The following is a 26,760-nucleotide window of genomic DNA, read 5'->3' on the forward strand; positions in this document are numbered from 1 at the left end:
TGATTCCTGACAACTGTCTCCATGAGATAAGGAAGCTCTCTGTGTCTTGGTTTTTTTTTTTTTAATACCGCCTCTCCGTTTCCATAAGAAGCGGAGTCACTTTAAACCAGAAGAGCCAGCCAACAGCCAAGCTGCACAGAGAACAGCCGAGCAGGGAGCGCCTGGCTGAGCTTTATCATGTTTCCTGTCTCCCTTTCCATTCCTTTCCCCTCTTTTTTTTTTTTAAAAAAAAACCAAACTCTTTTTCCCATTTTTCTTTCCCTCCTTTCTACATGCTGTGTTACCCTGCCACGTTACCCCAATGCCACCTCTAATTATGCAGTGGCAGAGAAAGCCCGGCACATTTGCAGGTGGCCGGGACATTATTCAGCTCAATCCCAACCAGAGGGAAATGCCTGCCTTCCCCACGAGGGGCTGAGGGGGGGAGAGAAAGCCCTGTGCATTATCTGACAATAACCAATCCTTTTAGGGATCGGCAGCCGGCCTCATTAATAGCAAGGCATTATGCACCGCTGGCCACTTAAGTGGTCCTTAGAGCTGTTCCCCTGCTGCTGAGCCCCAGATTTTTTTATCATAGTTTTATTTTTCTTGCCTAGTTCATGTCATTTACGCAGGTAAGTGTTCCCCCCTTTCCCTTCTCGCCTCTGGCTTGCTTGCAAGAATGAGTTTGCAAGGGCTCAGCGACACTAATCCTCACTGAAGGATGCAGGACTTGGCATGCGTATTGGCATATGGGGGAGCAGGATACATGCCTTGGAAGGGGACTGTGCTTGCAGCTGGGCTCTCAGGGGTGTCCCCAAACAGATAGTCTCCCTCCAGGACAAACACGATGTGGAAGGGACAGGGAGGTGTCTTCACAGACCATGGTGCTGAGGACCACCTGGCTTGGACACACCAGACAGGACCATTTAGTCCAGGTGATGAGCTGGAGGAAGGCAGATGTGGTGTGGCTCACCGTGTTCCTCTGCTTCCCCATCAACTTTGTAAAGCTGGAGGGGACCTGGTGTCCGCCTGAGGTGACAAAGCTTGGCTTAGTAATGGGCCTACAGAGGGGGACACGGCTTAGTTATCCCTGGCAGGATAAGCCCTGTGCTCCTGCTGGCTCAGGTGATGGGGACAGGGATCAGAGTTCACCCCAGCGACACAGAGCCTCTTTGCCAGGGAGTTCCTCTTCCCCTCCACTCACCGTAATTAGGCTATTGTTGTAGCGTCTGCTCCGAAGTCAAACTCCATTAGCACGCAGGATGGGGGGTGGAAGGGAGCGAGGGGGGACACACGGAGGGGGAGATTCCCTTCCCCCCAGAACTGCGCTGTGCTGCGCTGATAAACAGTAAATATCGGGGAACAGGATTTCCACATTATCTAAGCGCGGCAGAAAATCAAAATTTCAGTCTAAATCCGAGGAGACGAGGCACATAAGCTCCTCCAGCTGATACAGACACCGAGCCCAGCCGGCAAGGCTCAGGAGGCACAAAATAACATTTTTTTTTTGTTCAAAAAAATAAGGGGAGGGGAGGAGGAAAGAAAAGAAAGAAAAAAAAAGAACGAGAGGGGAAAAGCAAGAAATATTTGGGGGATGACTGCAAGAAGGGGAGAAGAGGTGGTGCAAAGCAGAGCATTGTCTGACATTGCAACCCTTTTCTGATGAGGAAATAAACACCCGGGTGTATTGGGAAGGGGGTTGGACACTGCCCATCCAATGAACTTTTCAATCGGCAGCTCTGGCTCAGCAGAGTGTTGCTTGGGGATCGACCTGTAGGACACTAACAGCTGCTAGAGGATGATGGCAAACCTTTAATTAGCGATTAGAGTGTGCAGCTGAGCACAAATCCAGCCTCGAATTAGGAGCCACATGGGGTCTCCCCGACCCTAAAAGCCAACACCAGATTCAGCAGCTCTGTCAGAAGCACAGGTCTTCCAGCTCTAATGAAGCTCCGGGCCACGCGTGCTGGTAATAGCACCTCTGTGCCCTGCTCCGGCCCAGCAGACAGGGCAGGAGCCACCCTGGGTGGGTGCCAGCTCCTGCCGTGGGACTTGAGTGCTGCAGTGAGAAGGAGGAGATGCCGAGGCTGCCTGGGAACTGCTTCTTGAGGGGGGACAGGGCTCCCTAAAAATGAACAGCACTGGTGAGAGCAGGTCAGCAATGCAGGAGAGCTTTGGCGGTAGGTGGTCAGTGGTACTGCAGTGAAAAAGGGATATGGTTCTGCTTCTAAAGGAATTTGCTCCCTCTTAGTTTGTGGCATGATTTCACGGTGCTTTCTGCTCTCCTAGGGAGCAAGGTGGTTTCAGCGTCAGATAGGACTGGTATTCCTAGGGCGTTCAGTTCAGCTACTTGCTGTGTCCCAGACATTTTTGCATCCTTGGCTGGATCTGTGCTGTTTCCTGATCTTGCCTACATATGAGACTCCATAAAAGCATTGCTTGCTGCAAAATCTGTAGCTCCAGGTTTTTGGCCCAAGGGAATGCACATTTCTGTACAACACCAGAGGCTTTGAGCTCTCCCCAGGGCTTTTACTCATCGCTGATTGGAGCAATGGAGAAGGAGAAGCAGGGACCAGTTGCAGAAAATGTTTTCTTGGTTTCTGTAGCAGCCACTTCTGTCCTTCTGCTCCCATCTCTAGGCCACAGGCTCATTATAAGTCAGAAAGCAAATAAATTCCTCACTCTGAGCTGCTTCCTTAGCTCCAGTCTCTGCCCAGCTCCCAAGAATGTTCATTCCCCTTTCCCCACCTCATTTCTATGCCCATCTATAAAGTGGCATCTTTCATGCAAAGAATTTTAGGGTCTACATTCCAGCTCCAGCAGGTTTCTAGTATAAACTCTGTCCATACCATATGGATCCAGGGGCCATTGGTGGAACTGACTCCCCAGTATTTTGGTTTCTCACAGGCAAGACTTCAGGCTCTCAGTAGCTTCAATACTTGAGTAGCTCGGGCCAAGGAAAGGAGGGGGTTTTATTTCAGATGAGGAAGAAACAGGTGTAACGGATGCCTGTTAGAAGCATCAGAGTAATTTGTACTGGCAAACTGCCTTGCACTTGTTGAAGTATGGGAACTGTAGGATGCGGCCGCTGGTGTAAGATGTCCTAACCCCTTTGCACTGTTGGCTCAGGTCTTGTTCTGTACTGTTCTCTCTTCAGCATTGGGGCAGGTGGAGAGAGATGGTTTTCCTGAAGTATTTGTCCTTTCCTGTCTCACACGTGTTTACACAGACACCCCAGAAGTCCTAAAACCAAGAATCTGAAAGTTAGAACTAGGGTCTGGTCACATCATCTGTGTCTGAGGTCAATGCTACCAGGGTGGCTGAGCCATTTTACATCAGCTTACAATCTGTTCATGCATTTTAAAGAGCAAATGCCCCACATCGCTTTAAAAACTAAGATCTTAATCCTGTACCTTAAGACTGGTATTTCAGAATCCCTTGGCATGCATGCAGGGCTTTCTTCTGCTGTTTAGCAGAGTTAGCATTGCCTTAGGTTTCACTGTTTGAACAGTCGTCAGCAAAGAGTTTTGGCCTCCATTAACTACAAGAAAGGCTGATTTAACACTGAAACATGTGCCGGACTGCTAATCAGCACGCGCTGACGTATCAAATATATCTCACCCAACACAAACCCCATCCAGGGGATATATAGAAAGTCAGGGGGATATTTGACTTTAAATATCTCCAGTGTCTTTTACTCTCCAGTCCCTTTTACCTACAGCACTGAGCCTCAGACAGCTCTTGTTCTTGGCCTGTTGGCCAGCGCCTTGTGCGCTCTGGTTTTTCCCATCACATCCATGTCATTACACCAGTTCTCCAGCTACATTCTCCCAGCCATGCAAGAAGATTACCAGTCCAGCTACAGCCTCTTGCTCCTTCCCCCACTGTTCGAAAGCCAGCTCCTGTGTCTCTCCTTGCCTGCTCCCCTTGCTTTATTTCACCTGGGGTCTCAGAGCTGCCGTCCTTGAGAGAGGGTTTCTCAAGCCACTCAAGAGCTGCAGGCTTGTCTGGAGGGCGAGAGGTCAAGCACAAGCAAGTGTTTCCATTTAGTTCCAGATACCAGCCTGACAGGTGGGTGCCTCTTGATTAATTCCCAGCTCCCCTAAATGCTGCCGTCGTCATGTGCTGTGGTCCCGTTCAAGCCCAGGCAAAGTTGGGGGGGGAAAGAGGAGAATATTGGAATGCATTATGTTCTCTCCATCCAGGCTCTTGCAATGGGACCATGGCCTGGTGCAGCTGCAGATCTTCACCTCTAGTGCTCACTGTGCTGGCCGTACTTTCAAAGTAAAGACGCGTACTTAGAAAGTACAGCCAGAAACCTTCAAAGACCCCAGTTCTAGTTTGGCTGCTGTGGCGCTGTTCTGAACTAACTGCGTCTTCTTACTAATCTACAGTGATGCAAATGTCCAGTTGAGGTTGATATGGTCCAGGAAAATAAGGATTTGGGAGCAAGGGAGCATCCTCATCACCTGAGCTGACTCAAGCCTTGGAGGCGGGCTCTGAAGAGGTTTGTGAGCTCTAGGTGGTGCAAAGTCTGGCTGCTGCTAAGTGCGTCAGGCAGCTTGTGTTGGCTCCTGACCAGTAACAGCTACAGTGGCATGGCTTTGGTAATCTCGAAGGCAGCATGGTCACACTATGGTGATTCTCCCTTTCAGACTGTTGTCATGGAAAGGTAACAAAGAGAGAATATCACCCAAATCCATTCCTCTTAACTAACACGCTTCTATTAGGGGCTTAGTCACCTTACATGCTCTATATGATGAGTGCAGACAGACAGGGAGCTTCGGGAAATGAGTCAGACCTCAGGAAAACTGAATCACTCTTCATTGATGCCACAGATTATGGAGATACTTATTTTGTCTTTATCGGAACAAGCCTTTTGCTAGAGTCCATGTCTAAGGAGTTCTCGTTCCCTCCTTTTCATTCCTTCTTTCACACCTGCTGGTTTATAATGGTGTCCAGAAATACTAGAAATCTCAGCAGAACATCTCTGCACACATCCATGCTGGAGAATTTCCAAGGTTTTACATAGCTGAGTGAATTTCAGGGAGTAAGTAAATCCCATTTACGCAGTAAATGCTCTGCCAGGTCCTGCTGAAGGTTTCAGTGGAAGAGCTCAAGAGAGGGAAGGTGGTTTAATGTTCGTGGCAGCAGAGAACTGGAAGCCATGAGATTCATGTGCCCTGCTGCTAACTTCATTGCCCAACCTTGGCAAACTACTTACTCTTGTCTGCAGTGGTTTCCCCATCCATGTAATGGGGAGAGTCAGCCAGGATCCGCCCTGCAGGAATGCAGAGAGGCTAAAATCACACAGGGCTGCAGAACACCCTGAAGAGCAGGGAAAGGCAAATCCAGCACCCTATAGGTGTTACCACCTTGTGAGCAGCAAAGCATCCAGCAGTGCTGAGGTCCTCAGCAAGCAGCCAATGCCTGAGCACTATTTTTTTTATTTATAAAAAAACCCAACTTATTAAAATTTTGCCCAGCTGCATCTCTTGCTTATTCAAATGCTGCCAATTTCCGTGGATCTGATATCAGCTCCCAGCATCTCCCAGCCTCAGTGCTTGGGTTAGATGGAGAGAGAGAGAGAGAGAGAGAGGAAAAAAAACTGCAAGCAAAATAAAAGCTGCTATCTGACAGAATCTCTCCTGGGGATCTCAGTTATTAAAAAAAAAAAAAAGGAATAATTTTTCTCTTAGCTGGTGTTTGTTAAATGTGCAGGAGCCATAGGCAAATTTTTGCTAATTTTGTGCATGCTTTTATCATACTGGTGATTCACTGGCAGCTTTATCCTCCGATAAGTGGATTAGTTGTTGAGCTAAACAAAAAGGTGTTTGACAACCAGGAAGCTCTAAAGAACATATTTGTTTTCCAAATAATGGAGCTGTGTTTGTTGCTCACTGCAGTGTGGGGTGTTGTTGTGAATTTCATTAGCCGAAAGGAAAGGCCTCAAAGCTTTTCTCCCTTACGCAAGGCAGTGGTTCAGTAGGAATGTTTCCCCCCTATCGGTGACAGGTTATTTCTTTTTTTCATTTGCTTTGGTCTAGTAGTTTGGCCCCGGAGTGATGCTGATCAGGGAGTGGCTTGTGAGCTGTGCCGGCGTGAGAGCATGGCATCTTTTGGTGGCGGGGTCGGGCACACGCCAGCTCCGTTCGCTTCATTCTGGGGTAAGCACCACAGGGCTGCTGCATGGGTAGCAGAGCCCTATGGTTCACAATTAGACCCTGACTTGTAGGTCTGGGAGCTAAACTGAGGGCACAGAGAGATAAATTGACCAAGTGGAAGAGAATAGGGCTAAAATAATGAGCTTAACTTTATCTAAGACTTTCATCGTAATATCTGAGCATCTCCTCATCCTGGGATGTGTTTCTCCTCACAGTACCACAGGGAAGGTTGTTACCTCCAAGGCTAGAAATGAAGGCACAGGGTTTTTATCCTGCTTAAATGTAAGGCAGAAACCCGAGATTTTGTCAAGGCTCTTTGCTAGCCCAAAAGGCCTTCTCTGTAAAAGTGCTTCCATATTTAGGAGTTCCATATTTGTATGCAATTGTATGTTTATTTTCAGTCCTTTGGAGTCCTCCCTTCCGCCCTCCCCACTCAGACGCCCACAGCCCTTTAGCCATGTTAGCCGAGCGCCTGGGAGACAGATGATGGGAATTCTTCCCTTGGAGCTGCTGAGAGCTTGTTGACAATGACAGTGGTTGGGGCCAAGCTCTGCCTAGCCCAGTGGGTCCTCTCCGAGAGCAGCCATGGCAGACTCCTTGTGAGGATCAACAACAGGGCACTTTCCTGGCCTCTCATGATTCTCATCTCAGGGGACTTCCTTAAGACAAGTGGTTTGTCTGGTTGTCCTCAGTGGACCTTTCTTCCAAGTACTTATCCAGCCTTCTTGCCGATCCACGCAGCTTAGCATCCATTGCTTCTTGTGGCAAGGAGTCCCACAGATTGATTCTCCACTGAGTGAAGCACTGCTTTGTTTGTTTTGGATTTCATTCCTACTATATTCATTCGAGGGCTCACACTGGATCTGATGGTAAATAGTGGATAGATTTCACCCCCTCTGTGTCATTCGTGATTTCTTAGGCTGCCATCAAATCCCCAGAGCCTGGGGAACCAGGAAAGGTGCCGATTGATTCCAGCCCACCTTCACCAGCAATGCTGATGGCACAGTGGCTTTTTTTTTTTCCTTTGCTTGGGCCACGGCAGTTTTCTGGTGAGGCGCTTGGAAGGAGCAATGTGGGTTTGTGGAAGTGCATTTTGTGCTTGGGCAAGTGTTAGAGGCACCAGCTCAGGCTTATAAATCTCTGTGGATGGTACTGATAGCAGTGGGAGATGCATCTCCTGTGGGAACGAAGCATCGTTTTGCATCCTGATGCCAAACCATACGTTCTAAGGTGTCCTTTTGAAATATAGACAGCTTTGGTGATAAGAAGAACATAATCCCAGTGCTTGAAACAGATAGCTCCATCCCTCCTGACATTTTCAGGTGCCCACAGAGATGGAAGGGTAGTCAGCCACGCCATTCCCATCCCCTCAGCTTTACTCATGCGATGGCCAGAGGTGAATCCAGTAAAGCTTGTTTTCCCCTGGCAAGGGGCTAAAAGCAAGCTACTTCTCCCTGACAGCTGACAGCAGCCCCTGGCTGGGAGGGTGACAGGGAGAGGGAGCGAAGCGGTGCCATGAGAAAGGGGGGAGGGCTGTGAACAGATCTGCAGTCGCTAGCAATTGCTCTCTCAGCTCTGGCATAGATGAAACGGGGGGAGGGAGGGAAGAAAGGGGGGAAAACGGCAGTCGAAGAGCGAAAGGTCCCCAGCTGGCTGTTAGTGGCATCTGCACTCAGAGTACAGACTCCAGCTGAGAGCTATTTCACTATTTATTTACATGTAATTATTGCTATGAGGTGCAGATATTAACACTGTCAAGAGCAATTTGCCCTGACATTTTTCACTTGCTCTGTTCCCTGACGTTTTGGGTTTGGTGGGATTTTTTTTTTCTCTCTCTCTCTCTCTCTCTTCGTCGCACTGCTTCAGTTTTGGCAGCGCAGAGACCAGGCTTTTTAATCCAGCGCCCTTCGCAAGTCATTAAACTTTGAAATTTAATTTTGTCCGGAGAGGAGCCGGGGCGCAGGGAGCGTCTCCCACCCCCCTCTCCCCACGCTTTCGCACCCGCCACCCATCTACAGCAGTTCAAGCATTTCCACTCTAAACCAAATTTACCGGTTGCCGCGTTTTCAATTGGAATGCAATCTCCAGCATTAACCTTTGCTTTCGATGCTGCATTTAAAACACACAGAAAGGTGCCCAACCGTTTATTAGGGGGAGACTTTGAAAGTGCACGTAGAGAAAGCAAATGCAGAACAAATATTCTTTGAACCAGTGCCCAGACCAGCATGGAAATGGCAACCCATTTCCAAAGGTGGGTTAGGACCAGTGGCTGTCTCCTACTTCTTTAGGCCCCAGTTTTTTTCTCTCCCCTTCACTCCGCTTCTGCCTAAACCATCTGATTTCAATAGCTGGTGACACTTTAAATTAAGACTTCCGGCCCACGCTCAAGCCCCGATTTAATGAGACAGTTGTTGTATGTCATCTAATAAATACCAATTGTGCATTAGAACTTATTTGCCAAGCCGGAGCGGTGACGTGACAGGCACTACTCACCACAGCCTGCTTTTTTTCTCAGCCAATATGGTGCTTGTAATCATTTAGCATTTAATACACAATAGACCATATTCCTCCCTAGCAGAGCTCCACCGCTCAGTGGTTCACACTCGTGTTCTACAAAGCAGAAGGAAAAAGCCAGGTGTGCACGAGAGTCTGAAGGGCTGTGCCAGGGTATGTGGGGGTTGTGTTTGTGGAAGGGGTAACTGCTGAGTAGTACTTCAGTGCCTGTGCATGGTTAATTTTTGGAAGGGATTAATCATTAATTCCCATTCCTCCATTTTATCTGCAGCACCTTAGGCTCTTTTTTCATTCTTAGATTTGGACCAGACTTGGCTTCTTCTCTCTTGACTTTGCAGGGGAATAGATTCAGGAATCTGGTGCCTTCCCCCTCTTTCTTCTTCCTCTGGGTTTGCTTTCTTGGGATGGGAGTTGAGAGAGAGCCAGGCCCGAGGGGAGCAGCCAGTCCCCAGATCTGAAATATCCAGTGTTTTGGGGCTTTTGGATTTTATTTCTTTTTTTGTGCAGGGTCTCATGCAGTGGGACATCCTCCTTGAAGGCAGCACTTCTGTGTCACTGTAACGCAAATAAATAGCCATAGGAATGGCATCAGTGATAAACGGCCAAGCCCTGTTGTGTATCTGTAACATGCTCACCCTGCAGGGAAAGGATAACTGGGATCACTGTGGATGAGGGGATGGGTTGTTGGGACACTTTGGAAAGAACAAAATGGTTTCATTTCATTCAACACTCTCTGAAGAGCTTATTTTTCTCTCTTTATAACAAGGGGACAAAAATGTCGCAACTGGATATTTATTTTCAATATCTTTTTGTTACAAATTGCAGTGGTTTACTTCGTTTTGATCTTTCGATCAAAAGTTTGTATTTGCACTTGCATCCCTCACCCATTTCCTTTCCATTTTCATTTGTGCTATTTGAAAGGCTTTCTTTCATCTAAAAGAAAATGTTGTTTATCTTTTTCATAACATGTATCTGTCACTTGTCAACTCTTTGTAAACCTTTTATAGAGGGACCTGTAATATAATGCAGAAGTTTAGTAGTCTTTTCATTACTGCAGGCTGCGTGTTTAAGTGCGATCAGAGCCCAGGATGGAAACTCAACATTTTCTATTCGCAGCTCTTCCTCACCATCCCTCTCCACCCATCACCTGTTTTGCGTGTGGCAGTGAAACAGAGCTGATAAAACTGTTCCCACCTGTGTAAGACTTCTTCTGTCTTCCAGGGAAAGGCCTATAGATACACTAAACCATTAGTATCATATAGCACCACTGTTGTGAAGTTCCCCTCATTTCTGTGCTTAACTTATTAGAAGAGGAGAGGTAAGGCTGGAATGAGGACATCAACCTTGGCTTTGGGATGTTCAAATTCCTTCTCCCCCATAAATTGCTGCACTGTCTAAAGTTTTAGCCTTTATTGGGCTCGTTTTACCGCTAGTAAGGTGAGAGGTGGCAGCCTGGCTCTGCCCAGTGCTGTTGATAAATACATTAAAGTAGGTCACAAAAATCTTTGAAGAAAGAAGAATGTTGCAGAACTAAGACACATTTCTGCTTTTTACATAGGTGTGACTTCGGATAGCACATGCTCTGTCCTGCTGCTTTCGTGGGGGGTGTCTGAAGGGTTGGGATGCTCAGCTCTCGCTGGAGGTCAGGGGGCTCAGCTCCCCAGTGGAGAAAGCTCCAGACCCCTGGGCCTTTTTGTGTGGGCAGGAGGTTTTCCTCTCTGCATAATGACCAGGGAAGAATTAATCAGATGGAGGCTTTATTATCGGTGACCCAAATGCACCCACAAAGCTCAGGCACCAGCTGGTACATATATTAACTCCAGTTTTGCTTAATGTTACACTTTTTAACAGTCTCATAGTGGGGCAGGGACAGGAGACAGCACATGTAGATTTTCTGAGGATCTCTTAGGTGCTAACATTGACACAGTAGTCTGAACCCAGGGCAAGGCTTAGGGCAAATAAGACTCAGGAAGTGTTCTTGGTTTTGGGCTTTGGTCTTTCTGCTTTGCCCATGGCCTGAGCCCTGTGTCCTCCCATGTGCAGCACCCCTTCCCTGGGCTCCTGAACTTCCTGTCAAGGTCTTGATTCCTCTCTAAGCCGGAGGGTGCAGACCAAACAGGGGAGAGCCATGCCCAGGGCTGCTGCTCCGTGCACTAAGCTCTTCCCTCAGCAGTTGTGACTGGAGGTACCAGGGTGCAGCGGGAGTGGGGAATGCAGGAGATAACCACTGATGTTGTCAACGCTGCCTGGACTTAACGTATTGTGAGATATGGCAGCTTGTTTGCACGGGTGTTAACCAGCCTCTCCTGTCCCCTTCTTGTCACTGCCCAGTCCCTGCCACAGCCAATCTGTGTCCTAATCTCCATCAATTAACAAGAAACACTTTCGCCCCCTCGCTCCCCCCCACCAATACAGACACCCGCCCCGAAGCCTTGGATAAAGAGGAAAGAGCCCCCCCAGCCTCGACCCTCTCCCCCTTTACTTTCCACTAACTCAGCGCAACCAATTAGGCATCTGACACCCGTACTGGCTGACAAATTGTTTCTGTCATCTGCTTTCTGTCTTTCATTAAATGAGAGGCGGAGGGGGGAATAGGGAAGGGGAGGGGGGGCTGGGAGATGTGATCTCCCATGCTTAGCGAGGCCAGATACATTAATTACAAAACGGCCATTTGCAGCATGAAAATGCATTAATTAAATTTATGCAATCATTATCTTTAAATAGTCATATCTTTAAAATAATCAGCCCTTCCTGAGTCTTCCCTCTCCTCTGCTAAGTATCTCTAATCCCTTTTCCACCATTTATCTCTGGATCAGCAGTGGCTTGTATGCTTTTAAACTTCTGCATGGAGGAGATGCCTTAAAAACTCTGCTCAAGTACTCCAAGGGTGTGGTACCTTCACTCTTCCCCTTGGCCCTGCAGCAAGGAGGACTGGCAAGGGGCACAACTCCACTCAGCATATTACAGCATGTGCCATTTTTTGGAGGCTTTTGATCAAGATATTTTCATAAAAGAGAGCTTGTAGCTGAGCCAGGAGTTACGGGGTTAATGTATAAAGTTCTTTGCTTGCATTTGTACAGGAGAGCAAGCTACGTGCTGGTTTACATACCCACTTAGTAAATGTATTGCTGTTTTCATTTGGAAGAGGTTTAATTTTAATGAGGTAATGACCCTTCCCTTGGTGCAGACACAGCTTTGCCAGCAGACAGCTACCTGTCATCAGTGTATCTTTTTCTTCTTAAAAATCACTTAGTTCAAGGCAGTAAATGATGTTCATAACAAAAGCAAGGTTTTAAAAATAGGCATTTCGCTACTCTCGTGCTCGAGATTGCTTCTTGGTGGCTTCATATTATAATTCTAAAAAATATTTTATTTTGGAGTATCATCAGACGTAACCAAAATCAAATTGTGCTAGACAAATAAGAAGGGAGTGCAGTTAATTATGTGTTAGCCCAGAAGCTTCTAGTTTCATACTTCATTGTTCAAAGACTTCACCTGTTTGTGATGGCTACTCGAATCATCATTGCAAACTTACTGAGGTTTGAGCGGTTCCCTGGCAGACCCCAGGTGCAGTAGTGCCAAAATACCCAGGGAAGAATTAATCTCATCCCCTGCTTAAGTAAGCACCTATAACACCACAGGAAAACTCCAGTCCAAATAGCTTTTAAAGACCTGGAGGACTCAAAGAGGGATACTTATCTAAACTCAAATCCTTTAGGGCTTTCTTATCGCTTCTGGTTAAAGATTTTGTTGTGCTCTTTGTGTGTCTGCATCATTTTTAATAAATCCTACATGTTTTTTTCCCCTATCTGTAATGCCTGGTGGGCCAATGTCCAATTAGCTGGGAGCCGACGCAGTGGTGTTTGGGTCCAAACCTCATGTTGTGTTCAGCTAGAGTCATGAGTTCGGGTTTAAGACCAGGTAGAATTTGGGGGTGGATCTGAAGGTGACTGAATCCTGCCAGATTTCTCACATCTGAGGGGCAGAAATGAGCTCTGGGGTTTCAGAAATGGAAGCAGGCCGTAGCTTGTCCTGCACAGGAAAGTCCCCTCTACAGTCCAAGTGTCCTCAGCCTCTTCTTCAAGAAGTGCATTATGAAACTCAAAGCTGTTTGGATCCAGCACAGCAAGAACTTAGTGTAAAGGTGATTGCAACTAATGAACACAAAGGGCTGGTTTTACCCTGGGCAGTCTCTAAGAATGGACATTTCTGGAGAGAAAGTAAAAGCCTTAATATGGAGCAAAACAGGGGAAGAGGTGGCTGAGCTAGAACATCTTAGCTGTAAGGGTAATTCTCTGTTAAAGCCAGTGTTTTCAGCAAGGATCCCCACTTTCATCTCTTTTCTCCTATTTGTTTACACTAATGCCTCCACACCAGCAGACTCTGCACCTTGGTGGATGCAGATCCGTTATCTCCAAGTTCAGATCCTCTGAGGGTTTTAGGGTTCATGTTTGGCAAAAGCAAGCAGCTCCCTCTCTTTGAAAATACCACAGGGCTCCCTAGCAGCAGAGAGAAGTCAGAAGGAAGAACACATGGCACTGTGTAAGGCTGCAAAATGCACTCCTTGGATTCAGGAGCTGTGATTTTCCTATGGGTGAGGGGAAAAAGAGGTCCTGACTTTAAAAAATCATCCCTGTGGTAGCCTCAAAAGATCGAAACTGAGCTGAGGCACTCCCAGATAGGACCGGGGGCTGGGTTGTTCATTCATTAGGGTGAGCTGAAGAGAGAAACCCTCACCTTAAAAAATGCACCGAGCCTCCCCCTCCCGCCCCCCAGCAAAGCAGGGAACTGAGAGAGCAAGCGAACAAGCAGCAGAGGAGGTGGCAATAGGAAGCACTTCTGATTTTTCCTTTCTTCCATTCTTTTGCCAGCTCGAGTTATTAAGTGTTTGGGCGAGCCTAGCTAGCACTGCACTTGCTGAACTTATCAGGGTTATTTCATCTCCCCATGACCTCTCCGTATTTATGATGGGAACCCTGGAGGCATTGGCTTTGCTTAACTGGTGTATCTTACAGTGCAGTTAAGCTGGACCTTAACTGATTACAGCCCTTGATTGATCAGAGAAAGAGGGAGGGGAAGAGAAAGAGGAGTCCTAGAGCAGATACGCAGGACTATCAGTGCACCAAGCAGCTTCGCCTGGGGCTGGGATATGCCACTCGGGGGATTCTTTGTAGTGCAGCTCCTTTCACATTTATAGAGGCTCCCCTCCACTCTCCAAAAGGAGAGAGACGGAGAGAGAAAAGCAGGCGAGGGGGGGCGTGGAGCGGACTCAAAGGATCTCAGGAAATCTTGTTTTGAAGCAGTAAGTCAGCACCCGCACTCCATTACCAGTGTCCGCGGGGGGTTGTGATAGTGAGTGAGCACAGATCAGCTTAGCTGAGAAACGGGGAAAAAAAAAATAAAATGAGGGAGAGAAATGGAAAGGGAGGAGGGGAAGAGAAGACCCTTCTGTGAATTTTGGTTTGTCTTTGTTAGCCTCTGCTGGCGTGGGGCTGCTGAAAAGAGGAATAGCAGAAGTTTAAAAAACAGTTTTAATTTGCTGGGACTTAGCTGTGCTGTGTGGTGTCCCCACCCTGCATTATTCACATCAGGCAGATGCACAGCAAGCTGATTTAGCAGGAAACCTCAGTATGTGTTTGTTTATCTCTTGGTATTTTGAATCTCTCACCAAGCCCCAAAAGCTTTTTGTTCCCCACCTGCCATCTGCATGCCTGAGCTTACCCAAGGATGGACAGATAGGTGCAGAAGAAAAGACAAGCCCAGCCCATTTCCAAAGCCAAATCTAACCATAGTCCTTCTGCTAGTTTGGAAATGTTTAGGAATTCCAGTTTCCCATGGTTGTGCCTTTCTGCTTTCTCATCCCAGGTGACTTTGTGAGTTCCAAAATACCGCAAGCAAGAGTCGCCTTCCTGCAGTTAATACCCTCTGTAAGGTTGCCCAGAGATGCTCCATACCTCAGCAAAGGGATGGACACTCTCCTTTCCAATGTATTCACTTGGCCTTCAGAGAAATGTATTCTCAGGGAAAAACAGCATCAGGGTGGAGTTTGCTTGTGGTAACTTCTGTTAATGCAGCCTATTGCCTAGAAATAAGGAGGATGGGGTGGCTCAGTTTGCCAACCAGCATGCTTGGGAAGCATTGGCCTTCTTTTGGTTATTCTCTATAATATGTCTTAGCAATTCCAATTTAATCAGGAAAAACATTTCATGCTTAGGTAACACAAGATGAATAATGATGTTGATGGTCAGTAAAGCACAAACTGCCCATTTTCAGAGGGGAGATACTCAGCAGTGCATGAAAATCAACGCCCTTCGACAGTTTCAAGATGGCAAGGTGCTTGTTAGCCTTTTGGCTTGTGTCTCTCCCCTTTCTGGAAGGGCTGAGCTCATGTCCCTTGATTTTGCTTGTTAGTGAAACTGATGCCCATAGAACTGGCACTCCCCTTTACCTTAAACAGCCCCCACTAGCACACATGTCTTTTTGTTTCCTCTCTGGTTATCCAGACTACTAAAAAACTTTCCCATCTGCTTTTATCTAAGTGATAGTTGAGTCTGGTGCCCTAATGCCAGGGCTAGTGGTTCATGTTACTAGTTCAAGCAGTTTTTAATGTAATTGCCATTCACAGTGAAGCCTCCCCCCAAGCTCCCCTCCAAATTACAGATGTATAACCCTGTGGTGCTTCTGATGTCCTTACGGTATTTCCATTGCAAGAAGAGCCTGCTCCTCTTTCACGCACCATCAAGACTTAAGCGATTTCCCTAATCCTTATAGCTAAGACCTTCCCATTCTTTTGTATAGCTTAGAAACTTAATTCTTTAGACCTTCTCCATAATTTGTACATCTCTACAGAAGCAGGGTGCCCAAAACAAGATGCAGTGCTCCAGGTGGAACCTCACCATAGCCTTGAACAATCAGGTAATAACTTCCCATCGCCTTTTTTTTCCAATCCTCCCCTTGTGCAGCCTGCATTGGTCTGCTTTGCTGCAGCTCACCATTGCATCCCCAGCTCCATCTCATCCCCAGCATCTCCCCGAGCCCTCTCCATCATGAGTGTGTGGCAGTTCTTCATCCGTCAAGTGAACAGGGTCATCTTAGGACACAAACGCTCATCTCCATTTCACCCGCTGTGTCCTAGACCACTCCCCTATGGCGCTGAAACATCCTTCAGATGTTTCAAGTCGCTGAAAGGCATTGATGATATTTCTGGGTTTATTGTTCACTGTCCCACGGCTCAAGCACAGGCCTACAGTAACTGTTTCTCACCACTTTGAAGGGATCTGGTATGGTCTGTCCCATACACACCAGAAAGAATTCAGGCACACTGCATTTTTTTCCTGGCTTTGCTTCTGACACACTTCGTGTGGCCTTGGGAAAGGCATTTCACTGGCCTCCACATATTTTCCAATGGAGTGGGGAAGGTTAGGAAAATGAGACATTACCACCATACAGCAGCAGCCACGTCAGCCCTGGAGTCCTTTTATAGCAGGAAGGACTTGTGAAATTGTGTTATCTCATACTTGTAACACTGTTCTCATTAGCACTAGTAACGTGCTGATAGATGGATTATGAATACCTGGCTAGGTGAGGTAAAGCTGGGGCAGTGGAGTGTCAGGTTTGTTAAACTTTACCCCACAACAAAACAGAAGTAGAGAGTTAAGTCCCCTGCTCATTTAGGCCAGTGTGAATCAGGACTGTGCTTGAAGTCAGTGAAGTTACCCTTAAGGAAGGCTGATGTGAAGTTTGCTCCCCGGGCTCCAAAATTTAGTTGGAAGTGACATTAGGTGGAAGGGACTGCAGTTACCCAGATCAGACATTTTCTAGGTGCAAGAAGTGTGAAGCACTGCCTGGATCCTTGGCCTGACTGCAAAATCACATTTAATGGGTGAACTTACTGGATTGGTATGGCATATTGGGTTACAGCTCAGCTGGGTCTAGTGATTTAGAAAATACTCAAAATTAATTGCTTGGTTTTGTGAGTGCAGTGTTAGTGATTGCTACATAAGTCATTTTAGTCCTACCTAGGGGCATATTTGCATATATTTATCCTCCTTTCAAGTGGAGATCTTTGGGGAAACTGTATTTATCTCCTCCCAACTCTTTCGTCAGCTTTCAGTAGTCCTACAGTCACCTCTTCATTTTGTTTCCATTTAATGTATGTATAGAATAATCGACTCTTCCTCTTCCCACCAAGCGAAAATGAATCCACAGAGATCAAAAAGCATTAATGTGAGGAAGGGTTGCCTTCTGCAAGAGAGAAGGAAAAGATTAGCTGAACAGGATGCAAAATAAAGATGGAAAAGATTAAGCTGGGTCCCCACCAAGTAGCTAAAACCGTCTTGGAGGACAGAGCATGACCTACCCAAAGCAGAAGCTGAATCAACCGCAAATGGCAGAGAAACCAAGCCCTCATGGAGGAACGCGGAGTGACTCGTTAGCTTGGTCCCTGTCATTAGTAAATCCGTAAGATCCAGCATGTTTCCCAGCACGGCCACCAGGCCCCTGTCAGACTTCCCATGCCCTAGGAAGTCATGTCAATGTTAACACCTCAGAAGCTGAAACAAAGAGAGATTTCCGCCTACAAACACTCTTCACAACAGAGAATTTCCTAGTGCTTTTTTCCTGATGTAGTATCAAATATCCCAACTGATCACATTTCCAGACTTTCCCAAAGAAAGACGATTTCTACCCATTCCTAAGAAGGCAGCACCACAGCCTCAGAAATATTGCCAGGAGATCCTTCCTCTGGTTTTCCCTTTTTGGTTTCTGCCTGGTATCCAGTTTGCATTCCTTTGGGACCTCCCGGCTGCTCCTCTGGACTTAACACCCTTCAGCTAGCTGCAGATCATTACGTCTTCCCTTTATTCAGAACTTAGCCAGGCTCAGCAGTTTCTAAATGCAGCATTTTTCTAAGGCAACCTCTGATTTTGGACGCTTTGCAGTGTGTCAAATTGGGTGTCCAGAAACAGAGGCACCACAGAATCAGGGGTCACTCGGGAAAATGCTCTCTGCAGGCTCCTGCCTCCCCATCATTTTGTTTGCTTGAGTTTGATCTCCTTACACCACCTCTATGCCTTCCTGGTCGTGGGGCAGTGTAGCATCACTGAGTGTAGATATAAAACCCGCTGTGTCCAGGGCCTGATGTCTCTTATCGGCTGGGTATCTTAGCAAGCCTAAAGCAAACTGATAATGCAGGGCAGGAGGTGTGGGGACTCCGAGGATGCATATAGGCTGTCCAGCACGGCCTGGACTGCCCTGGTATTTCCCGTAGCGCTCCTGACCACAGAGACCAGGGAGGTGCAGTAGCCAGATCTGCGGCTGCAAGGTTTGTTTACGAAACTTATCTTCTACCTCCCTCTCCCCTCCCTGATGTGCTCACACCCTTCTCTACCTAAGCAGTATCTGTCCCTATCACTTGTCTGTCCCTTGAGCCCCTCCTGCCCCCCCAACACACCCAACTGCCCCCCCAAGCCCCAAACCTAAAATCTGAAGGCCTGATTGCACAGATTGAAGGCCCTAATTGCACTTCCCTTTCCAAAGCCGCATTCGTTTATCATAAAGGGTGCACATTTCCCCTGCTACAGTTTCCACGGCCAGAGGCCCTGAGGGCCAGCTCAGAAATGGAGGGAATTAATTACATTTTTTTAACTCCCCTTCTTTTAAAGTATGGGAGAGAGTGATGAAACGTCCCGGGGGGGGAACAGGGGGGAGCTGCAGAGATGAGGGTGGGGAGGGCGTCAGCGGCAGGAGGCTGAGGGGGCTGGCTCTTTCATCCAGGAGGGTCTTTGTGGATTAACCTTGGTCTCCCCAACACATCAAGACCCCTACCCCCTCTTCCCCATGACAAATGACCTCCGGAAAGGGTAGAAACAGGGCCAAAGGCTCCTAGCACCATGGCTGTTATTGACTTACCCCGAAGTGCAAGCCCACGCCATGCCTGTGACTGATTTGGGACAGCAGCGAAGGGAAAGGAGATGGGGAAAGGGAGAGAGACAACTGATGAGAGGGAGGGGAAAGGGAAGGCTGTCAATCACTGTGATGGACAGGTAGCAGATTTCCCTCCAGATAAAACCTTACAGATGTGAAGTGGGTATTGATTTTTAGTTAGTGATGATAATGCACCAAGAAGTAATAAATTATAAGAAAGCAAGGTCAAAAAGAAAAGGTAAAAGGACTTTGCATTCTTGAGGAGGGGATTTCTCCAGATGCCCCAGACTTTCCTAAGTTCAAAAGTTGCCTGGAAAATGAGTTTATCCAGCTGAAACAAGAAGCCAGATAACACAGGCCTGCCAAGGCTGGAGGGCTCATGTAGGGTTATCCGTGCTGGGTGGCTACGTAGCAAAGAGGCAATAGAAATCTCTGGTTCTCTCTTGTTATTTCTAATACCTTCGTGTCCTGGGGTGGGCAAGATTGGATGCTGTCCTCAGATAAACCTGTGTGAACAGAGTCTCAGGGGAGCTCAGCCCCAAACTGCTCTCAGCGTGCCTGGAAAAGGCAGACGCTTCCCACGGTCAGTGTTGCTGAAGAAGGAATGGAGATCTTTGGGGTTCCTGGCTCCATTGAGCTCCACAGCCTCTGTCAGGGCTCATCTGCAGCACTCAGTCCATGGGAGCATCCAGGAGAGACATGTGCCTTGTAGCCTCCTTCCAGCATCTCCCCTCTCCAACCTCCATTCAGTTACATATCCGTTCACCATCCTGGTATCGTTGTGATGAAATATAGGCATCCTTATGTTTCACCACGGATTTGCAGAGGGATATTCAGCCCGTCTTTTTCAGAAAGGGGTCTTAGGATGGGATGAATTGTCCTTCAGAAGTGTCAGTCTCTCTGCAGAGGGATTCTAGAGGATTAGCAGAGACTAGAAACTTAACTTCACATGGCTAAGGTTAGTTGAGTTGAGTCCTAGCTTAAGTGACTTGCACAAGCCCTTGTGAGTGAGTAGCAGAGCTGGATTAGAAATCAGTCCTGATTCTGACTGATTAAAGCCAATTACTGCCTTTAGTAGGATTTGCGCAAGTGTCTTCTTCAGTCTCAACTCCTCTGAATTGGAAGAGTGTGAATCTGGGTTTCATTTACCAACTTTGCTTTACATCCCCCTTTCCTTTTTAAAAGGGCCTTAGCGGAAGTGTTAATACAACTTCTGCTTGCTTTAAGAGCCTTTTATTTTCTCTGAGTAATACAAAGCAGCTGACTCTTTTGGGGAGATGGCCAGGAGGGAGAGCACTAGAAAACCCTCTGGTCTGTGAGTGGTTCCAGTTGCCCTTCATTGTATAGCGCACAATTTCTTTTCTGCACCGGCAGGGCTTGGCGCTGCAGGCAGCATGTCCACAGTCCGGCAGCACTGCCAGACCTGGACAGCTCAGGCAAGGAGAGGCGAAACGGCCTGGCTTTGCACTGCCCGAGGTGGAGCTTTCCAAAAATAACTCATAATTCATATGTCTGTGGTTTTGTGCATGCAAGAAGGATGTTTATTGTTTTAAACATCTGATTCTGCTTGTGAATGAAATCCAATAATGTCTCGTGGCTGCTGTATATGCGACTGTCCTAGATATCCATTAGGGCAAAGAGGTGCAGGCTGTAACACCTACAGCTAAGACGATGCTGAAGGTATGAGGTCTGTCTGCAGCCGGCGGGATCGAGGGGCAGAGGGGGAGGATTCGTAGCTGAGCCAGATCAAAGTTCATGACCCAGCTTAGTGGAAGGTTGCAAATAACTTTGCAGCTGGAAAACCTGCCTCCAGGCTGCACTCCCATGATTTCCCTGCTGCATAAGCCTTGGGGCAGAGAGGTTTATGTTACATCCACACAGAAAAGCATGACAGCCCTATTCTCGTATTAATCCACTCTCTTGCATATTTAAATGCAATTTCCTTTCTTCATCCCCCTGCCTTTCAGTCTTTGGGCTGTCATGGGGCAGGGAGTGCCACAGGCACATTTTGCACAACGCTATGGCTAAACAACTTCATCTAGGTACCTCGAGGCTTCATCACTGTGGTTAAGAAGCTGTGGCCAGAGGGTCTGGAGAGCTGGAGGTAATTTAGGCTCTGTCTGGAGTGCCGTCTGCCCTGCAGTGTAGTGGCAGCTAAGCTAGGTTTAACTTTTAGGGACCAGTAGCAAACTCCAAGCTCAGTGCAGTAGGAGAGGCTAAATGAACCCTATCGGAGCTCCATGCTGCTGCCACTGCGCTGCTTTTACTTAGCTTGTTCAAACCTCGTTCCTATGTCTCTGTACCACACTGCAGACAAACCCAGTGGTCAGGACAGATTGATTTTCCAGGCTTTTTAACTAACCCCCTCCCCAGTATCTCCCCACTGCCTCGCCCTCCCCAGGGGTCCAGCCAACCCTGCTCCCAAATTCTCCTCCCCGACAAATGCCTGGGAAGAATCTCAGGCCAACTGAGTCGGGAGGTGGCATCACATAAAGAGAAAGCGTCTTTGCAGGACTCCTGAGTCCTTCCGGGGGGAGGAGAAGCTTTAGAAAGCAAAGGCCAGCGCGTAGCTGGTCATTCAGCCTAAGCCCCCGCTCCAGCAGGAAGGTGAGGGAGGAGGGGATGGGGAAGGTGTCGGGGTGAGCAGGAAGGGGAGACGCCGCTCTATACAACCCCTCTTGTGTCCTTCCAGAGAATGTATCCTCCACACAATAGCTCACCAGGCCGCTGGTGGGGGATAAAGGACTCATTTTACCACTTGCCAGGCTCCAAATATTTCCAATTTGCCACTTTAATTGATGTCAATAAGGTTATGCTAAATTCGGAGATTTTCAGCCGCTCGGCATCTGAGCGCTGGCCTGGCCCCCCGAGGTGACTGGCTGTCCCCTCTCCCCCCGCCCTTCCCCAGCACAAATACGGCAAGGCACGCCTGCGGCGGCTGCGGAGATCAACCGAGCGGCATCAGGAGTTCCCTTCCTTCCCTCGCCACGGCCCCGCTTCTGCAAACTCTTTACACTTTTAACTTGGCAGCCTGGGGGTAATTTTGCTGATTGCAGAAGGCAATTGCATTAAAGCGCTAGCAGGATCAGGGTCCTCGTGTGAAGGCCTGTAGGCAGCAGCTTACCCCAAACTCACCCACAGGAACAAATCTGGCATTTTTGTTGCAAAAGAAGAAAAAAAAAGATCGTAAGTTCATCTGTTTCAGGTCTCAAAGCAAGAAGATCGCTTGTGTGCAAATTTAATTACATTTTCAAATCAAGCACTACATTGAAATGAGCCGAACCAGGACTTGTTATCCTTTAACATTGGAAGGTAAAGAGAACTTTGGCATGTCAGTCCCCAAAGCTGAATCTGCATCAAAGCCAGAAAGGGCTTTGCATCCAGTTTGGTCAGGAACCTTCGCAAACCAAACCCCACTCAGACTTCCAAAGAAAGGGGTTGTCTTCAGCGTCCCTTTTTGAAAATATGCATTTTTCCTCGCTTTCTCATGTGTCTCCTCTTCTGTGAGGGCTGTGCGTAGGAAGGGAGGGAGTGCTAGTGCATGGCAGTGCGTGTTGGGCAGGTTAGTCCCAGGTTTATTCCTTTCTCCAGCATTCATTCTGAGCAGCACAACTGACATTGTTGGCAGGTCAGCAAAGAAAGGCCAAAGATGGAGCGTACTGTGAATTAATTTCTCACTTATCCCTATTAAGGTCTTTCAAGTAAAGCTTTAGAATCAGAGGAGCCAACTGTGAGGTGTGTCTGTTGTTATTTGGCGGAAGCAGGCTTTCATTCTCCAGCCTGGCCAAACCTATATTGATATTGTATGTTGTACTGATAGACCACCACTATAGGTAGACTGTTTCTCCCTGGTGTGCATGAAAGCAGCTGCACATGTACCCTTTCTTCTCCAGACATTGACCTGCTGTCTCCTGTGTTCCTCCAGGTGATGAGCATCCTGAGCAACCCCAGTGGGGTTCCTCCGCAACCCCAGGCTGACTTCTCCATCTCTCCCCTTCACGGTGGCTTGGACACGACCAACTCCATCTCTGCCAGCTGCAGCCAGCGAAGCGACTCCATCAAGTCTGTGGACAGCCTTCCGACTTCCCAGTCCTACTGCCCTCCCACCTACAGCACCACCAGTTACAGTGTGGACCCAGTGGCTGGCTACCAATATGGACAGTACGGACAAAGTAAGTGCACTGATTGTATTCCCCCTGCACAGGGAACAGGAGGAGGGAGGGAGGGGATGTAAGAAGGTATGGATATTGTATTGGAAGGGATTCCCATGGAAATCTGTCCACCTAGAGAGAAAAAAGGAATCTACGCAGCAGACATGGATGGAGATTGCTCCACACAGCCTTGCAGTCCAATTCAAAAGTCCCAATTAAAATATTTTAGGTAAAACACTTCTATTAGAAAGGAAGGACAACTTCCAGACCTCTTTCCTTCCCCCTTTCCAAGCCTTGCTTCTCCAAAAGCCCTACAACACATTCACCCTGCTCAGCCAAAGGAAAGCTGGGATTTTAATGCCACCACTTAGTGATGCAGAACTATATGTGTTGCTTCCCCCCCTGCCCTCCAGAAGGTAAGGGCTGGGTCCATGCCCAGAGATTTTGCTACTGAAGATGTTAAGCCAACGCCTGTCAACTGGGCTGTGGTTCTATGAAAGCTGAAGCGAGGCTGGAATTGTAATCCTGAACCAAAAGCTCAGAGCCGAAAGGCAGAGGGACCCTGGGAGGGTCTGCTTCTCCTCCAGAATGGTTGGGTCACAAAAACACCAGCAAGCCTGGCAAAGGGCTCACCTGCCGGTGTTAAACTAATAATAAGTGTGGTGTTGTGAGAGAGTGATCCGCGGAGGGTTAAAGGTGCATCCTCTTCCTCCGGGAGCGCTCCTGCTTGCCCATAGCTTGTCCTCAGTGACCTTTCCTTCCATTTGGCTGTGGCTTTTTATTCCCCTCTCCGTCACAGCCCTTTAATGTCTTTAACTTCTACAGCTAAATGAGAACCGGCTGTGGCGGCAGACGGGATCAATAGCAGCTTCCCCCCACCCCTCCTTTTTTTGTTTTTCGGGAGTTTGATCTGTGACCCCTTGACCTTCCCCTCGCTTCTGGATGTGAGGCTGGACACACGTGCTATTGATAAAAATCTTAAACAAATTCCAATACCATGTATTTCCAATAAAGATTCCCTTGGGCGAGACGTTAGTCACACCCATGTGTGTAAAAAATAAAATAAGGAGGACGAGCTACGTTTTCTGAGAGAGAGAGACCAGCAAAGGCGAAGGAAAGAGAAAGAAGGGTTTGTCTTGGTTTGCTGCAGGAATTTTTGCTTGGGCCTCTCCTTGTGTGGATGAAAAACTGCTCATGCAGCCCTATTTATGTCCTTTTATTAGCCGCCCCTTCCTGATTTCTGTCCACGGCTCTCTCTTTTCTGCTGGACACCTATTCAATTTACAAGTCCAGTTTAGAGCCCACTGGGCTCAGTTCAGAACAGGAACATTTTCCTGTTAGTAGTCATGAGAGTCCAGGCTGCCACCAGGTCTGTGCTCAGCAGCAAGTTTTCCGTGGTCGAAAGAGTTAGTCCAGATGTGTGCCATGCCCAGAGACATGCAGGTAGCTTGTCACGAAGGCATTCTTGCTGCTGAGACAAGGAAGGTAAGTGAGAAACCATCACACACCATCCACAGTACTGCTGTTTCCCAGTGCTGGGAGCTGGAGTCACACCCAGCGTGATGGCACGTCTTACAGCCAAAGCCAGTGCCCTGCTGCATGGCAGATGCAGCACAAACCAGCTGTAGCTCTTCTAAGGTGGGATCTACATTAAGCAGCAAATTATCCATATGTGCACATATATGTATCAGTATTTGTATTTACAGGCAATATGTAAGTCCACTATAAACCTTTCTTATAATGACCCCCATTTATAATAATCTCTGTGTGAGGAAAGAGTTTTCATTGGTAATTAGTCCTGTTAGAGCAATCACTTACATGAAGTTGACCTTGGTATAACAACACTTTTTCTTGTCCTTCTCCGTGCATGTTGTTTTTAGCAGATACTTCTAATCCCTCCTGCTTTTTAATTCTTTGCTGCTTCTTTTCAAATGCTGTTTGAATGCCACTCAGTGTGAGGTGACCTCCACAAGATCATTTATTGATGTTCAGTTCAGATACTATCTTTCTTCCTTCTATGATGTGGCAAAAAAGTATCGAAACTCTTTTTAGTGAACACTGCAATATAATAAAAATAGGGGGTTGTTATGGTGGGGGCAGGCTCTGTATAACAGGGGGCATAAGCAGCGCTTGTAGAGATGAGCTCTGTAGCTTTGGTAGGCTTTGGACTTGGCCTGCAGAGAATTTCTCCCTCCCCACTTCTCTCCTTGTTCTCTGTTTTAGAAACACAAAACCAGACACACTTTCTCTCTCATAGCAAATAAACAGCCAGCGCACTTTTGGCAAGTTTCTGGTTTTATTTTGGCTTCTGATGTATTAAAGCAACAAACCATGTCTTTGACTTCGGGCGTGGGATACCTTGGTGCCTCTGAGCTCTTCCCACTGGCACAAAAAGCAATGGTGGGAGTTTAGTGTGGTTTTTTTAGAAGGATGGGATTGCCACCAAATTTCCATTTTGCTGGGTGCTGCCCAGAGCAGGATGACTGGCTCCGACCGCTCACCTCCCTCCTTCCCCAAGCACCCATCTGAATTCTCCCAAAGCGCCGGTGTCAACAGGAACAGAGGCACAGCCACACACACACAGCGTGCCTGAGGAGTGAATCTCCTCTTTCCCTACAGCCTCTCAAAGACATTATTTAATGTGGTTACTTGAAATACATGGGGACCAAGCTGATAAGGTCTGGACAAGAGCCATGGCTTGGGGTCAAATCCTATGTACACTCCCCTTGAAGCGAGAGACTCCGTAATGCATTACAGAGCCCAGCGCCCGAGTCAAGCTACTCCAGGATCCCAGTCCCCGAGGAGTGCCAGCCAGCGTGCCAGCTCCACTTGCCTAACTCCGCTCCTTTCAGCCTGTGCTGCCTGCAGAAGCAGTGCTCCCCAGCAGGCCTCGCTTCGGCCCCGGGTAACTCACCCTGTGCCGAGCCTGCTTGCTTCCAGCACGCCAGCCTGCTAGCGCTTGCACAGGCTGTGCTGTCCCAGCCGGTGAGGAGCAGAGACGCCAGATTAATGTGGTCCTTGCGGTTCCCAAAGGCCGGAGCTGTGTTAATGATGCCGGTGATGGAACGCAGAAGCGTGAAAGGAATTCTAATAGATATGACAAGTCTAATAAGAATTTGTGTCTGGAAGGGACCTCCTCTGGGGCAGGCGTCTGACAAGACGTTGATGGCTGAAATTTGTTTACTCATTGGCACCGATTGTACATCTCCTGCCAGCTCCTTATTAATCTAATTTGAGACATTAAAGCTAGTAAAAGGGAGAGACTTTGACTGAAGCTCAGCTAATGAGCAATGTCACCATCCTGCCCTGGTCCTCTTCCCCCTCAGACCATGGGGCAGTCAGGCGAGCTGGGATACAGGTTCACGCATCGCCTCAGGAGTTGTGGCTGCGCTTCTCACCCAGGTGGAGATAAGCAAAGTGGTTTCCCTTAGGAAGGGCAGATGAAGGCAGGCAGCAGAGCTCGCAGAGATGAGTCAGCACGCAGTGGATGAGTCAGATTCAAGCCCTGTCCAGACTTGGTGAGCTTCCACTGACATCTCTGGAATCATTTACACCAGCATCACTGAGTGCAGGAGTTGGCTTTGCCACCATGAGATGATACAGGGAGGTGAGGCTGGAAGGTTTACCCCCCTGGCTTTCTGCTGAGGCTCACTTTCAGGCAAACACCCCTGGAAACACCATTTTCCATAGTAGAAGTAGAATTTTAGCTCTTTTCAGTAGGTCCCCCAAGATATTCAAGGAACTGCAGCAACACACGCAGAGTGCACTCTGCACAGCGCAGCTGCGCCTAAGCCCAGCAACACCTGTCCTGTCAGGTGTTTCTGGCAGGACCATCACCCATTTGCTCTCTTTCCTAGGAGCGCAGCAGGACCCTCGTGACTGTGATAGCCACTGCACCGCGCCTCTCTTTGTAAGAGAGGGTCTGTCTGCGGGGTCTGTTTGTTACACGGCCTTTGACGCCGAAAGCCTCATTTCCACTAAATGCTAATATTGTGCTGTTTTCTCACCCTCCTATTTTTCCCCCT

At 47.9% G+C, this 26,760-nt stretch overlaps 1 protein-coding gene across 2 annotated transcripts in view; it reads left to right on the forward strand.

Moving 5' to 3' along the window:
- Positions 1-26,760, forward strand: part of PAX7 (paired box 7) — a 104,238-nt gene that overhangs the window by 76,807 nt on the left and 671 nt on the right. For both annotated transcript variants that reach the window (XM_075113827.1, XM_075113826.1), the window contains exon 8: positions 22,510-22,756. In XM_075113827.1, the coding sequence (XP_074969928.1) occupies positions 22,510-22,756 (247 nt within the window). The remainder of the gene's footprint in view (positions 1-22,509; positions 22,757-26,760) is intronic.

This window comes from Phalacrocorax aristotelis, chromosome 19, assembly GCF_949628215.1.
Source record: "Phalacrocorax aristotelis chromosome 19, bGulAri2.1, whole genome shotgun sequence".
NCBI classification, from domain to species: domain Eukaryota; kingdom Metazoa; phylum Chordata; class Aves; order Suliformes; family Phalacrocoracidae; genus Phalacrocorax; species Phalacrocorax aristotelis.